The sequence below is a fragment of the Phaseolus vulgaris genome, chromosome 8 (genome assembly GCF_000499845.2).
Source record: "Phaseolus vulgaris cultivar G19833 chromosome 8, P. vulgaris v2.0, whole genome shotgun sequence".
Lineage (NCBI taxonomy): Eukaryota > Viridiplantae > Streptophyta > Magnoliopsida > Fabales > Fabaceae > Phaseolus > Phaseolus vulgaris.
This window is the reverse complement of record NC_023752.2, coordinates 13,289,045-13,304,912: the sequence shown is the minus strand read 5'-3', so window position 1 is coordinate 13,304,912 and position 15,868 is coordinate 13,289,045. Positions and strand designations below refer to the sequence as shown.

At 33.3% G+C, this 15,868-nt stretch overlaps 1 protein-coding gene across 1 annotated transcript; it reads left to right on the top strand.

The window, feature by feature from the left end:
• Positions 1-352: 352 nt before the first annotated feature.
• Positions 353-11,013, top strand: LOC137824604 (uncharacterized). The gene is made up of 4 exons (XM_068630269.1): positions 353-452; positions 606-659; positions 8,353-10,618; positions 10,701-11,013. Exons 1-4 carry the CDS (start codon positions 353-355, stop codon positions 11,011-11,013), a joined length of 2,733 nt encoding a protein of 910 aa, XP_068486370.1.
• The last annotated feature ends 4,855 nt before the right edge of the window (positions 11,014-15,868 follow it).

Sequence of the window (15,868 nt, the reverse complement as noted above, 5' to 3'; positions counted from 1 at the left end):
AAGATGGAAGATTTGAATGCGTCTTGTTTGGTTCCCAAGGGACCCAATTTAACTTCTGAATTAAGCTCCTAACCCATCTTTCAATCCAACAAAACAACAAGACCGGATGCCAACCTTTTTCTTCCACACAGTGCTGCACGTCACATCCACCATTATTGCTCCTCTTTTTCATTCTCTACAAATTATTTATAATAATACCAATCATCTACCTCATACACTTGCTACGCAACTCCCCTCCAACCTTTCCCCTTTAAAGCTTCCAACTTCTTTTTCATCCATGGCTCTTCAACCTCCCAGGTTTTAGAAGCTCAGCTAAGCACAAAACACTGTTTCGCCCTTCAATATTTTTCATATGGGTCTGAACAAGCCTCATGTGCTTATGCTGCTCATCATCATGCTTGTTTCAACCACACTTATTGAAGGAAGGACACTTTCCTTGATATCTGGTCAAGGTAATTCAGAATCTTAGATTTATTCAATCTCATGTTTGTTCAAGACTTTCATTTTAGTGTAATTATTATAAAAGGTGTTTGTATTTGCATCGGGATGTTCTAATTAAGCTATTTTTCTTGTATTATTGTTTTATGTGTTTGATGTAATTGCAGGGTACTCGAAGATTTTTGCAACTCTTGGAGTTGTATGCAAGTGCTGTGATGGAGGTGCCTGCACTAGTACATGGACAGAATCTTGCAATAATCTACAGTGTTATCCTTGGAAATCACACTAGCTAGTTGTTTTGTAGTATTAAATTATATACTATTATTAAGTCTGTGTTTTGTTCTGTATAATGTGAACAGTTTGACTTTTTGAATCAAAATTTTGAGAAACACTCATCATGGTTCTTAATTTGTGGAAAAAATCAATAGCTGTCATTAATAGATGTAAGAACTCTACATAGTTTTTTGTGCTTTGGATTTGTGTTCAAAATAAACAGGTGAAGTGTAGTTATCAGATTTAATTGATGATCAGTGAAATTGACGACCATACAAATGTGGTTGACTGAGACTTTTGGGGTTTAGAAGGACGAGAAACTGGCTTCCACTGAAAGATGGTGATATGAGTAATATTTTACTATTCTGAATATGACATAGGGAGATAAAAATATTTGTTGGGGGAAAAATACAAACGGTGTTTCAGTATGGTAAATTGATAAAGATTTTATGCTTAACTCTTAATGTCATCTGGTTATCTTTGATTGGGCTCAATCACATAACACCAAACATTGGAACTGGTTTTGGGTTTGTTTTTGTTGAATGAAAACAATTATAAGCAATCTACTTCCTTTATTTTGCCAAATAAAATATGTACCCTTTTCTATGCAGATAAAAAGCTGCAAACCTCGATGCTTGAAGTTGTTTTCATTAGGTTTTCGATCACAACTGTTCCTAGTAGTAGAGTACTGTGTTTTTGTCCATGTTGAATGAACATGTGAGTTATACAGCTAGTGAAATCAAATTAGTCATTTCCCAATAAAAGGAACCGAGGAACTTCATGTTACAGATGCAGTATCTTACAGGCTTCTGAAGTTACTCTAATAGTTACAGTGAAAGTTTTATCTATACTCTGCATAATGCTTATTAGGAAATTAAGGTTTCATTCGTCAAAGAAATGGTTTGCTCTGGGTTCTTTATTATAAAAAAAAGAGGTTAGATTTACATTTTTCTTAAAAAAATTAATTAATAGATGCTTTAGAAAAAGTGTATTAAACCTAATAATCTGTCATGTTTATATAATAATAATGAATATTTTATATAAATAAAGTTCCAAATTTATATCATATTTGATAAATTCAAAATTTCTTTTATTTGAGTTAATTCAGTTGTTATAATTTTGATTAAATAATGAAGAGAGAAAGATAATATTTAATAGTTAATGACAGGAAAATTTATAAAAAGAATACAAATCTTATGATTCGAATAGAATTTTTTTTTTCTTTTGGTATTATTTTTTTCATTGCTTTATTATTTTAGATTATATTTTTTTTTCTCAATTTTTTGTATTTGTCACAAGAAGACACATTCTATGCTTTGTATGTTTTTCCACTTTTAATATAATAACTTAATCTTCTTTTAAATTTCCTTATTTTTAATACTAATTTTTAGAAAATAAAATAATGTAATATCCAAGACTTATTCAGAATTTTATGTTCCTTGAAGTACTTGAGTTTACTAACTCTTTTTATAAGATAGGTTACTAAGTAGAGTTCTAAATTAAACTAAATTTTCAGACAAGTGATATTCAATTTACAAAAACATATAAAGTTAAATAGGTTAGGCGTAGACTTAGTAATTATGATATAGTTAAGGTACATGTTTCCACCAAATGAAACAAAATTGATAATTTCCTAATAATAGGAACAGAGGAACTTTATGTTTGAGATTTTCGTTGCACTTATTATGTTGCTTGTAAGTAAACTATAGTCAATAATGATGCATTTAAAAATAATTCTCACGAAGAAATACAAGGAAACACCATTAGAGCCAAGAATCTTGAAAAAAAAAAAGTTAAAGACTTGGATTGAGTAGGATTCTATTACTAGACAAAAAAAATCATGAAAAAAAAATCAAATTTTAAAGAAAAAAAATAATTAGTTACTATAGTAACTAAATTAAAAACCATTTTAAAAGTTAAAAAATTTTGATTTTTAAATTAGTTTTTATTATTATTAAATAGTTTCTAAATTGGTGTCTAATTAGCAACCAAGACTTTTGCTACCAATTATTTAGTTAAAAAAATTTGGTAGCAAAAATCTTAGTGGCTAATTAGACACTAATTTAGAAACCATTTAACAATAATAGAAACTAATTTAGAAATCAAAATTTTTTTAGTCTCTATAATGATCTCTAATTTAGTTCCTATAACAACTAATTATTTTTTGTCTCTAAAAATTGGTTTTTATTTCATGATTTTTTTAGTGTATTTTTAAGAAAAAAAAAGTTATCTAACCCAATTTGTAAGCTAATTTTCCCTTTCACTGATTTTACCTCTTCTAGAGAAGTTTACAACAAATTGGAGTTTCAAATTAGGGTAATAGTCAAGAGTCAAGGCACGTTGTTGAAAGAAAAAAGGGTTAATTCTTCATGAAAGATAGTACTACCTACTAGTAAGTGGCAATCATTTGGATTTTTAAGTTAATTTTTTTTAAATGTTAGTTATTTAAGTATTAATTATTTATTATCTTAAGGAGTTACTAGAGATTTTTTTTTTTTAACTTTCAATGTAATTGTTTAGGTTATTTTTAGGAGTTTATTTGTGTTTTTATCTAATTCTATATTTTTTTAATTTTATTTTATTTTTGGTGTGATGAGACATGCTGCTTAACATGAGTTTTAATAAAAAAAAATAATTATTTTTGTTTCTAATGGAAGTTTCTCTATAAATATCATATTCTCTAAAAAAATAGAAATATAATTAAAGTCCTATTTATATATATGACTTCTTTGTGATGTAAAAAAATATTTAGACACTGAAACCATAATTCTAAAACGCGACTAACCCCATTTTTTTTTCTTTTCTAAATTTATTATTTCGGAACATTTAAAAAAGTCACATCCAATGAACCTAAAAAACAAGTGTTAGATATTAAATATGTTTAGTACAAGCTATGAAGAGAAGACAATCATTTGAATTTGAAGTTTATTATAGTGGATTATTTGTAACGTTCTTCCATGAAAACATATTTATAAAACCCACTATTATAGGACCCAGCATGTATGCTATCAGAAACATCTTGGGCCTACAACAATGAAGCAGTCAAGAGAGATAAATGCTTCACCAAATCCAAATTATTGTATCTCAAGCTATCACATGTTCCGAGTTAGGGTACATACTATAGCTACTTTTTAAAATAATTTTTTCATTTTATTTTTTATTAATATATTAGGCAAAACTTTATTCTATTTGAGTTGATAAATTTGTTTCAATTAATTTTGTTCAAACAAAAGGTTCTAAAACAAGTTGCATTTTGAAACTCATTTGTGGATAATACTTTTTAGTGACAATTTAAGTAAAAAAAAAACAAAAATCAAAGGAGTAGAATCTTCCAAATTAATGGTAGTCGCTAATACTACTCACATAAAAATGATCAAAAGAAGTGGGATAGTTAATTTGAGTGATTACAGTAAACATACCTTATAATATAAATATAGTGCATAGTTGTTAATTTATGATTTTAAAGAATAATATTTAATTAATAAGATTGTTAAAATGATTTACTGATAAATTTTAGAATCTAGATTAGTATTTTATTTAATCTTATAAAATATACTAGTATTTCATTTTAAACAAGATGATTGTATGATCTATCAACCATTTATCAAGTTGCATTCTTCTTTATCATTTCTTTCTCTTCCAATATTCACTATGATGACTTTAGGATGAGTTTCAAATAATTTGTTTATTTCTTGATAGTTTTCAAACTTTAAAATTGTTGAAAATATCAAATGATCCAGTGTTGAAAATGATTATACGGTCTTATCATATCATTTAATGTAAGCATCTAGTGGTTTGATGTGGCCATTCAGCCATTTGGTGGACTGTCTAGTGGTACGTGGAGATTGTCTAGTGGTATGAGGAAATCATCTAATGATCCACAACTTTCCAGTAGTCTATGAAGATCGCCTAGGGGTTTATGAAGTCTGTATAGCATTTTACAAAGATCGTCTAGTGGTATGTGAAAATCATCTAATGATGCACAACTTTCTACTAGTCTATGAAGACCGCTTAAGGGTTTATGGAGTCTATCTAGCGTTTTACAAAGATTGTCTAGAAGTTTCTTGGTAATCACCTAATAGTTTTTAGTGATCGTCTGACGATTCATTCTCTTTATTTTTTTAGATACTCTTGGTTCTCTATATATTTGACCAAGAACACAGTGTGAACTTTTGTTCTTTGTTTTCATAAATCACTACAAAAAAACTTGTATAATGCGGCGGTTTTAATATGGCGGTTATTAATAACCGCCACAATCTGCCGTATAATACGACATTTTAGTAACCGCCACAATGATCCTTTAGAATATGGCATTTTTAACCGCCATAATTATCCTCCAAAATAAAATTCCCGCTTTTGCTTTCCCTCCTATACCATTCCTCTTTATTTTCATTTAAAAAAAAAATTAAAAATTTGTTAAAAATTAATTTTGTTTTTGACCAGCCTTTGACCAGCCTTGTCTCCCACTCTTTGGACCAACCTTGTCTCCCACTTTGGAAACCAACTTCTTCTCCCTCGTGTCTTCAAGAAACCAGCAGCATTTTGTCTTCCTCTTCTTTGGAAACCAACATTGTCTCCCACTTTGGAAACCGTCTTGTAGTGTCTTCATGAAACCTTCACCTTCTGTTCTCCTTCTCCGCTAACGCAACCTTCACGACCCACGAAACCCTCAGGCGAGCTTCACGAAACCCTCTGTCCGCCATTGCCGCTCCGCTCAAGGTTGTTCCTCTGACCTTCAAGAAACCCTGAGTCCGCCATTGTCGCCTTCGCGCCAGGTTTTTCAGGTCTGTGCTCACGAAACCCTAAACCTCTGTCTTGGGAGTGTATTTTTTGAAATTGTTATAGGTTAAAATCGTTAGCAGATTTGGGATTCGTTGGTGGAAGGAATGCTCATTATCTCTCAATGAGATCTTTTTCTTCTTTAGAAACCAATAACTTCGTTGGTTTGGATTTTGTGGTTCTGTTCAGCACAAGGATCTCTTAATTCACTTTGAGAGTTTCCATATCACTCATTTGAGAGTTAAACAGAGCAGGTGCTGGCTGAAGGTGCTGCTCCAAGGGTGATCGGGTTTGCTAGGTGGCTTCCAGGTAACTCTGATGCCAGACTTGGAGGTAGAAGCCGATTGGAGGTGTAAAATGGAGGTTTGAAGTTGGTTGATGTTAGACAAAGAATGCTGGTGAGGTTTGTGCAGGTCAAGGTAGAGTGGCGGTAGCAGCATTTGGTTGATGTTAGACAAAGAATGCTGGTGTGGTTTGTGCAGGTCAAGGTAGAGTGGCGGTAGCAGCATTTGCAAGAAGCTTTAATTATGAGGTTTTGTGTGTGGAGCAGAGCAAGTGGTATGCACGATCACCTTGGGAGCTACATGGAGAAAGGATCTTGAATTTGGTTGCAGAAATTCTGTTTTAATCATTCAATTTGTTGGTGTGTATACGTTGGAATGTAGAAGTACACAAATCAAATTGTGGTCTGCTGCTGGAATGTAGAATATAGAAGAATGGAAACAGAATGGAAGTATGGTTGAAAGAATGGTAGCAAGGGTGTAGAGCGTTTGTGTTGGGTATGCAGATGAAATAAGGAATGGAACATTGTTAATGAACCCTGCAGGTGGCCATGTAAGGTATATTGGATGTCAACAACCGTTGCTGGTTCATGCAGGGTCATGGAAGATGAAGAATGTGAAGTCACTACATATCAGTAAACTAGAGTGTGGAAGGGAGGTTCAGCTTTGGATTCAAATTCTTAGACGTTGCCACCATCATTTTTATTATACTTGGTTTTACTGCACAAGTAACATAATGAGTGCTGAATTGTGGTATTGAGGGGACCTTAAACAATAGTTTCTTTAGACCATATGTGTAGGTTATTGGGTTGGTAATGATCGGGGTAAAAGGAAGAGGCCCGTAATATTCCTGTGGAAGAATCAATCAGTTTTATGCTTTGATAAAAGTATATGCCCATCAAATAAAATTATGAATAAACTAGATGTAAACAACTTGGAAGCAATGACTTTTTTTCTGTGCATGTGATAAGTTGCTTCACGAGAATTTGCTTAAACAGTGACAGTGATCCATTGGTTTTTTTGTGTTGGGTTTGGTCCCAAAGCAGTATAGGAACATGAAGGGAACATGAATGTGAGTTATGGATTATTGATTGGATCCTTTAAGATAGAATTTGGGTGAAGAAAAGCTAAGAAAGTGGGAAAATACCAAGGTTGCTGCTAAAATTATGCAGAAAAAACCTGCACACAACGTTTTTGACAGCAGGCACAGGGTGATTGTGTGCTAGCACTTTTATTTCCCTGATCAAGGCTTTTCCTGTAAAAACCAGCATGCTCAAAAGATTATGACCACAAAAAAGAGAATAAACTTCCCATAAGTGTAGCTAGATATAACCACTAGTGATACTACTCCTGCCACCAACCCTTACCAAACTTACTCAACATTTCCACATAAGGATTAATCATCCACCAAGGGGAGAAATCTGCCAACAGAGAAGTCCAATGCTTAAAAAAGCAGCTGAAAACAAAAAACCACCCCATTAAGTACTAGTTATTACACTTGCTTTCTATTGTTTGAGCCTGAGCCGTAAGACAACACCTCCCATTTATCCAATGCCCCTCATAACCATCTGCACACCTCCAGGCCCTCCCACAACAGAAACCATTATAGCATTTGCTGTCTGCCATGCATAAGACCGGAAAAAAACTTACCAGGGCCCAGAGAAAAAACCCCTACCTGCAGATCCTCTTTGCCATTCACTACTTAAAAACCACACCCTTTGCTGCCTGTTGTAGCTTTAAGGAAGCAAAGAAACATCATCAAAAAAACTACTACCGTACCACCAAGAAAGCGAAACCTCAACCCCAGCTGTTTCAAATTATTCATAGCAGAAATTGTAGAGGCAGAATAGAAATTATTCATAGTATTTTATTTGGATCAATTGACACCATTGAACTCTATAAAATGAATTATCTCAACTTGTTCTTGTATGTCTGCATTGTTTAAAAATTATATCTTAAAGGTTATTTTTATGTATTTTCCAATGTGTAACGTGTTATTTTTTTTTTGTTTTCTTGCAGGTCTATTTTATTTCTTACACCATACTGTTCCCGGATAATATTGCAAATTCAGGTTCAACCCCAGGAATTTATTACAGGTTTAGCCATTTATTTTTATTCTACTTAAGCATGAGTCGGTTTTTATATGAATGGTTAACTACAAAAAGCAAGGGTTCATGTCTTACTTCAACTTTTATTATATATTAGCCTTTACAGACTTAGTTTCATTAATTTGAAGATGACCTGCACGTACTTAAATTTTGATTGCATTGTGTTAGCTTATAGAATGATAATGGTTATTTATAATGGTTATTTGATAATGATTATTTATAGAATGATTAAGAAATTCATAGAGACAACAATTGATCCAAACCAACTTGCAAATTGGTTTGGATCTAACTTTATATTCAACCATCCAGATCTGTTTTGAAGCGTATAGATTGGTTGTATAATTAAAATTTTGTTTGTGTGACCCATAAAATTTACCAAAAGCTAGTTTGGTAAATGTAGGTTCTGATTAACTATTTTATGTAGTTAACACATTTATGTAAGTAATTTTTTGTTATGGTGTTTTGTTTTGTAGTCATGCCAATTGATAAAAGTTGGATTTCTAAACCACGAAACACCATTGAATATGCAAATGGTTTGAATGAATTTTTGGAATTTGCATTTGGACATGCTAATGGTCTTGTCATAAAGTGTCCGTGTTCAAAGTGTGGTTTCAATAAGTGGCAAACAAGGGATGTAGTTCAAGAACACTTAACATGTAGCACTTTTCCTCAAAACTACCAAACTTGGTATATGCACGGTGAAGGACTAAGTGGAAATGAGTCTGTGGTTGTTCCAAGTGCGCATGTCATTGAAGATGTCATAGAATCTCATAATCCAATGGAAGACATGTTGAACGATGCATTTGGGTTTGTGGGGCACCACGATGATCACATTGATGAGGGTACTCAAGATGATGGTGTACAAGATGATATGTTGCATGGTGAAGGAAATACAAACTTTGATGCGTTGTTGAAGGACAATAATGAACCACTATATGAAGGTTGTACCAAGTATTCAAAGTTATCATTCATGTTGAAGTTGTATCATATAAAATGCATGTGTAGAATGAGTGATAAAGCAATGACCATGATTCTAAACTTGCTAAAGGACGCATTTGAACATGCTAAGTTTCCTAACTCATTTTATGAGGCCAAGAATGTGATTAACAAACTTGGTCTTAATTATGTCAAAATACCAGCTTGTCCAAAAGATTGCATGCTATATTGGGGTGAAGAGAATGAAAGCTTAGAAGAATGTAAACGGTGCAAAATGTCTAAGTGGAAAGATAAAGATAAGAAACAATATGCAAAGATCTTGCGTTACTTTCCATTGAAGTCAAGATTGCAACGATTGTTTATGAGTTCTAAGACAACTGAATCTATGACATGGCATGCATCAGAGGATAACCAGGATGGGTTGATGAGGCATCCTAGAGATTCCGAGGCTTGGAAAGCATTTGATGTATTACATCCAGAATTTGCAAATGATCCTCGAAATGTACGACTGGGCTTAGCTAGTGATGGCTTCAACCCTTTCGGAACCATGAGTACAAGCTATAGTATATGGCCAGTAGTCCTCATCCCATACAATCGTCCTCCTTGGGAGTGTATGAAGCAAACCTCTTTTATCCTATCCATGATAATTCCTGGAAAACAAATGACAGGAAACGACATTGATGTATACTTACAACCACTCATAAAAGAATTAAAGGAGCTCTGGTTCGATGGAGTGCAAACTTTTGATTATTCGAAAAAAGAAATGTTTACATTGCGAGCGGCTTTGTTGTGGACAATTAGTGACTTCCCTGGCCTAGGCAATTTATCTGGATGGAACACGCACACTGGTCTTGCTTGCCCAACTTGTAACTTTGACACTGAGTCTTCTTTGTTGTATAGGGGCAAATACAGCTTTATGGGACATCGTCGATTTTTACATAAAGAACATAGATTCAGATTGAGTCGTTCTCTTTTTGACGGAAGAACTGAACTAAGGGAAGCACCAGAACATTTGTCAGGGTCAGACATATTTAAACAAGTTGAGGGTATCAATGTTACATTTGGAAAACCATTAGAACCTACGAATACAAGTAAAAGGGGTCGGGGAAAGAATGTTCTTGAAGTTGTTGGAGCAGAACAATGGAAAAAGAGAAGTATATTTTTTGATCTTCCTTATTGGGAGACGAACTTGTTACACCATTGTCTAGATGTCATGCATATTGAAAAAAATGTTTGTGACAATGTTTTGTATACATTACTCAATGACCCTAAGAAATCAAAAGATAATTTAAAAGCCCGAAAGGTACTTAAAGAAATGGGTATAAGGAATGAACTTTGGCCAGATGAAAGAGGAAGATTTCGGCCAAGTGTGTTTTCATTGTCAAAACCAAAGAAAAAAACGTTTTTACAAACACTGAAAGATGTGAAAATGCCAGATGGATACTCGAGTAATATTTCAAGGTGTATTGATTTGAAAGCTGGAAAGATTTTTGGCCTTAAGAGTCATGATTGTCATATTCTTATGGAACATTTACTACCCATTGCCATACGTAATGTTTTACCAAACAATGTGACTGCAGTGATAGTAGAACTATGTTCATTTTTTCGACAATTATGTGGCAAAAGTTTAAGCCAAACCGAACTTGATAAACTTCAGTCCCGCATCATTGAAACTCTTTGCCACATGGAAATGTTGTTCCCTCCTACCTTTTTTACAGTTATGGTGCACTTAACTTGTCACTTAGTTGGTGAGGCCAAACTTGGAGGCCCGGTTCATTATCGTTGGATGTATCCCATAGAAAGGTAAATGTTTTTGGCACACATAGATTTTGAAGTTTTTTTAAGCTTCATATTTGATTATCCTAATTGAAAAATTATTTTATAGGTATTTGGGACATTTTAAATCATATGTTCGAAACAAGGCACAACCTGAAGGTTCCATTGCCGAAGGATACCTAGCTGAAGAGGTTCTGACCTTTACCTCTGAATATATGGAAGGGGTTGAGACAAGAAGTAACAGGCCTTCACGTGTGGATGATTCTTGTAATACAAATATGCCACAATTGAGTACCATTTTCCCACCAATTGGTAGAGTAGTAAGTGCCTCTTCAACTTTTGAGTTGTCAACCATGCAAAGAACTCAAGCACATCGATATGTGTTATTTAATTGCCCTGAAGTTACCCCTTTCATTCAGTGAGTGTTAACACAACTATAAATTTAATTATATTCAAAATGTGTTCTTAATGGAATCATTAGTAACACATTGGTTATGATTATTTTCTTAGGGAATTTAAAAGTCATTTGCGAAGGAGGTTTAGAGGGAGAAGAATTTCAAATATAGAGATAGAAAGGATTGTTAATAAGGATTTCATGAATTGGTTTCCTCAAAGGGTACGTAGAAACTGTTTTTATAATTGTTTTATTAAAGTTTGTAACATATGTTCACACATTCAATCCTTATTTTTGTAGATTAATAACCCAGACATTTCAAGTACAGTGTCAAATGATCTTAAGTATCTATCTCAAGGTCCGACTCCACATGCTAGAAGATTTTCTGCCTTCAATGTAAATGGATTCAAGTTTAGGACCGAAAGTCGAGAACATGGGTTAAAAACCCAAAACAGTGGAGTTTACTTAACTTCATCAACATCATGTGTTGCAAGTATGGCTGATCAAAACATTAGGGAAGCGGATTTGGCATACTATGGAAAATTAGAAGATATAATTGAGCTTAATTACTATGGTCGTTTTAAAGTGACATTGTTCAAATGTAAATGGGCTGACACCACAAGAGATAGGGGGCTTAGAAAGGATCCGTGGGGTTTTACTTCTATTAATTTTTCAAGATTAATTCACATGGGAGATCGTGAGGAGCATGATCCATATATTGAAGCTTCACAAGCTGAAATGGTATATTATGTTAATGATGAAGTTAACAAGGATTGGAAAATTGTCGTCCACTTGAAACCACGAGACTTGTATGATATGGGAGAAGGAGATAATGAAGTTTGTGAACTGGAACCATGTCCACAACAAGATTTAAACCATTTTTTCAGCGAGTCTGAACATTTGCCATTGTTTAGGGATGATGAAGATGATGAATTATTAAACGAGGACAACAATGATCACGAACTTCATGAAAATGACTCAATGTCAGAGTAATAATAAGCTTGGTCTGTTAATAAAACTGCACATGTATGGTTATTGTTAGTTGCACATCTATTTGATTATGTACTTTGATATGCATTGTTATATCTTGTTTTTGTATTTTATTCTTTCCTTTTTATGTGCAGATATGCCTAAGCCTAAGAGGATTAAGAACTTGCTTAAGGCAATTGGTGGACATAGTTCAGACACATCTGTGAGGAACTATGTTCAACTTAATGACACGCCTCAAACTACACGTCAACAAATAACTAAATCTGGTCAACCACATATTGGATCTCCATTACCACAAGCATCTGGACATACACCACCACAAATCTCAAAATCTGCACAACCACGAGATTTACAACCTACTTTTGAATCAGCAGCGCTACCACAAACTGAGTCTACTCAACCACCAATCTCACAATCTGCACAACCTGAAGGCACATCTGAGTATGCACAACCACACACATCTGACTCTGCACTACCACATACATCTGAGTCTACACTGCCACATACATCCGAGTCTACACAACCACATACCCCTCAATCTGCACAACCGCATACATTAGAATCTGAAGCAGAAAGGGTGGCACCAAAAAAAGGCAGACATTCAAACCACTATTGGTTTGTTGATACTATAGGTAAACATATGTTAATTTTGTTGTTGTGTTTTTCTTTTTCATTTAATTACTTTCATTGCAGATACCTTAATGTATTATACTTTATAGATGAGCATGGAGTTACTCAGAAAACGAAGCTCAAGGTTAGGGATGCTCATAATTTGCCCATTGGAACACGTGTGGTTGTCAACTATGATGATAACTTTCAACCCATTGGAGAAGCATGTGGTTTGCTTGCTGGAGTTTGTGGACAGCTAGCAGCAAATCATATATTATTGCCTATAAGTTTTGAAAGTTGGTCATCTGTGCCTGATACTTACAAGGATACTATATGGGAGAGTGCACTGAAGGTAATTGACCCTACATTCAATAAAACATTAAATATGTACATTCTTATTTCAGTTTTTGAATATATATGTGGACTAACAATTGTATTATTTGAAGAGTCGTTTTTGCTTCATGGTAAATGAAGATCTCGCTAAGAGAGATGTTATGTTCAAAATTGGCAAATTGTGGAGGGAGTATAGATGCAAGCTCTGGAATGAATTCTATGACCCAGTGTTAAGCAGAAATGACTTGATAAAGAATGTTCCAGATGGTCTTAACATGGAGCAGTGGGCTATATTTGTGGATTATCGTCTCAAGCCTTCCACAGTGGTACATACTTTTCATTTCATATATTTCTCACTCAACTTGATTTTAAATTTGCAAAAACTGATTTCATTTTATTGTGTAGAAACTGTGTAACAGGAATAGAGAGATAAGAAAGAAACAAACTATTCCTCACACTGGTGGAGCTATGGCATTGTCAAGAAGGAGGGATAATGTGGTATATTTACATATATGTAGCTTTGTGAATTTGGCATATATTTTGATTTATAATATATTATGTATTTTTGTAATTATATTATCCTTTTTGGAATGTATAGAAAATTGAGACTGGTAGGAACATTGGCCGAGCTGAGATGTGGAAGATCACACACAAGAGGAAGAATGGCACGTATGTTAATGATGAAGCTATGGAGATTGGGGTAACTTCTAATTATATAAGTTTTGAACCTCTCATTTTCTTCTTTATGTTGAACAGAGTAATTGTTTTCTGTATATACTATTTTTGAGACATACTATTTTGGATTTGGATACTGATTTGGATATTGTTTTAGACTATTTTGGACTATTTTAGATACTGTCTTAGACTGTTTTGGGTTATTTTGGACACTGTCTTGGACTGTTTTAGGAACATATTGTCTCTACCATGGGTATATATTGTTTTGGACTGTTTTGGATTGTTTTGGATTGTTTTGGGCTATTTTGGATACTGTCTTGGACTGTTTTGGGAACATATTGTGTCTGCCATGAGTATATACTATTTTGGACTGTTTTGAGCTATTTTGGATACTGTCTTGAATTGTTTTCGATTGTTTTGGGAACACTTTGTCTCTACCATGAGTATATATTGTTTTGGACTATTTTGAATTGTTTTAGGCTATTTTGGATACTGTCTTGAACTATTTTGGATTGTTTTGGGAACATATTGTCTCTATTATGGCTATATATTGTTTTGGACTATTTTGGACTGTTTTGAGCTATTTTGGATACTGTCTTGAATTGTTTTCGATTGTTTTGGGAACACTTTGTCTCTACCATGAGTATATATTGTCTTGAACTGTTTTGGATTGTTTTGGGAACATATTGTCTCTATCATGGATATATATTGTTTTGGACTATTTTGGATTGTTTTGGCCTATTTTGGATACTTCCTTGGACTGTTTTGGGAACATATTGTCTCTACCATGGGTATATATTGTTTTGGACTTTTGGATTGTTTTGGGCTATTTTGGATATTGTCTTGGACTGTTTTAGACTGTTTTGGGAACATATTGTCTCTACCATGGGTATATATTGTTTTGGACTGTTTTGGATTGTTTTGGGCTATTTTGGATACTGTCTTGGACTGTTTTGGGAAGACGAACATTAAAGTTGGTTGCTTCCATTTTTATGTAGGATAAAATTGATGAGTTAATGCTGGAAAATCCAGAAACTGCATCACATATATCTCCAAATGATCCTGTTGGTGTCATTTTTGGAAAGGAGCATCCAGGGAGGGTCAGAGGACTTTCATATGGAGCTTGTCCTACCCTTGCTTTCAAGAAATCCACAACAAGGGTAAGCAATATGAATAATGGTTCCTCTAGTGGTGGGTCTTCAACAAATGTTGAAGAAAAGGTAGAAAAGATGGCAACAGAACTTGCAGTTGTAAGGAGCCAAATGCATACTATGCTAGCCTACATTGCTTCTAGACCAGACGTGCCGGAACATTTTGCTGCAATGGCATTAAATTTGGTACAAGCATCTATTAATGAGGTATAAATTACTATACTTAAAATTTTATTATAATATTGTTTTCATTTATTTTTTAAAAATTGTCAATTAATTTTAAACATATTTTAACTTATTCCAGGCACCGGATGTTGCTAGTGGTGCTCCATCACCAAACCAGAATATAAGATCAAGTGGGATTGAGAATTTACTTCTAATATGTTTAGAAAATGAAATAATTTACATTTTGACAATTTAATTTACTTGTTGTTTGGATTAGTTTGACATTATCAACTTTGTTATTTCAATGAATGAATGAACTCATCTTTTGATTATTATATTTCTCAATTTTAAATATATTATGAAATTAGTTTATGTTATAACTTAATTATATATATTATGAAACATAATATCAAATTAATTAATATTATAAAATCAAATTATAAAATAGAATTAAATAAATTATTATAAATATTAAAAATAAAATTAAAGTTTAATTATAATATCAAATTAAATAATATTATGAAATCAAATTATAAAATAGAATTAAATAAATTATTATAAATATTAAAAATAAAATTAAATATTTAATATTCGAATTATTACAGTTATAAAGTGGCGGTTAAAACTGCCACTATTTACGTTAGAATTGGTGTACCCAGTTTTAAAATTACGACATTTATAACTGACGTCAATTACACGCTTAAAACCGCCACTTTATACAATGCATAATATGGCGTCTGCTACAACGGTTCTTAATTGACCGCCACATTAAACTTTGTGGCGGCAAGAATTCTGGCGGTATGCGGTACCGCCACAGACTTATAATGCGGCGGTTAAAAACGCCAGTTTTTACGAAAATAACCGCCGCATTATACACGTTTTTTTTGTAGTGAATGACACTCTGTTTTCATGCACGTCTGTGAATAATGTTTGTTTGATTCTTTTTTTTATATCAGTTGC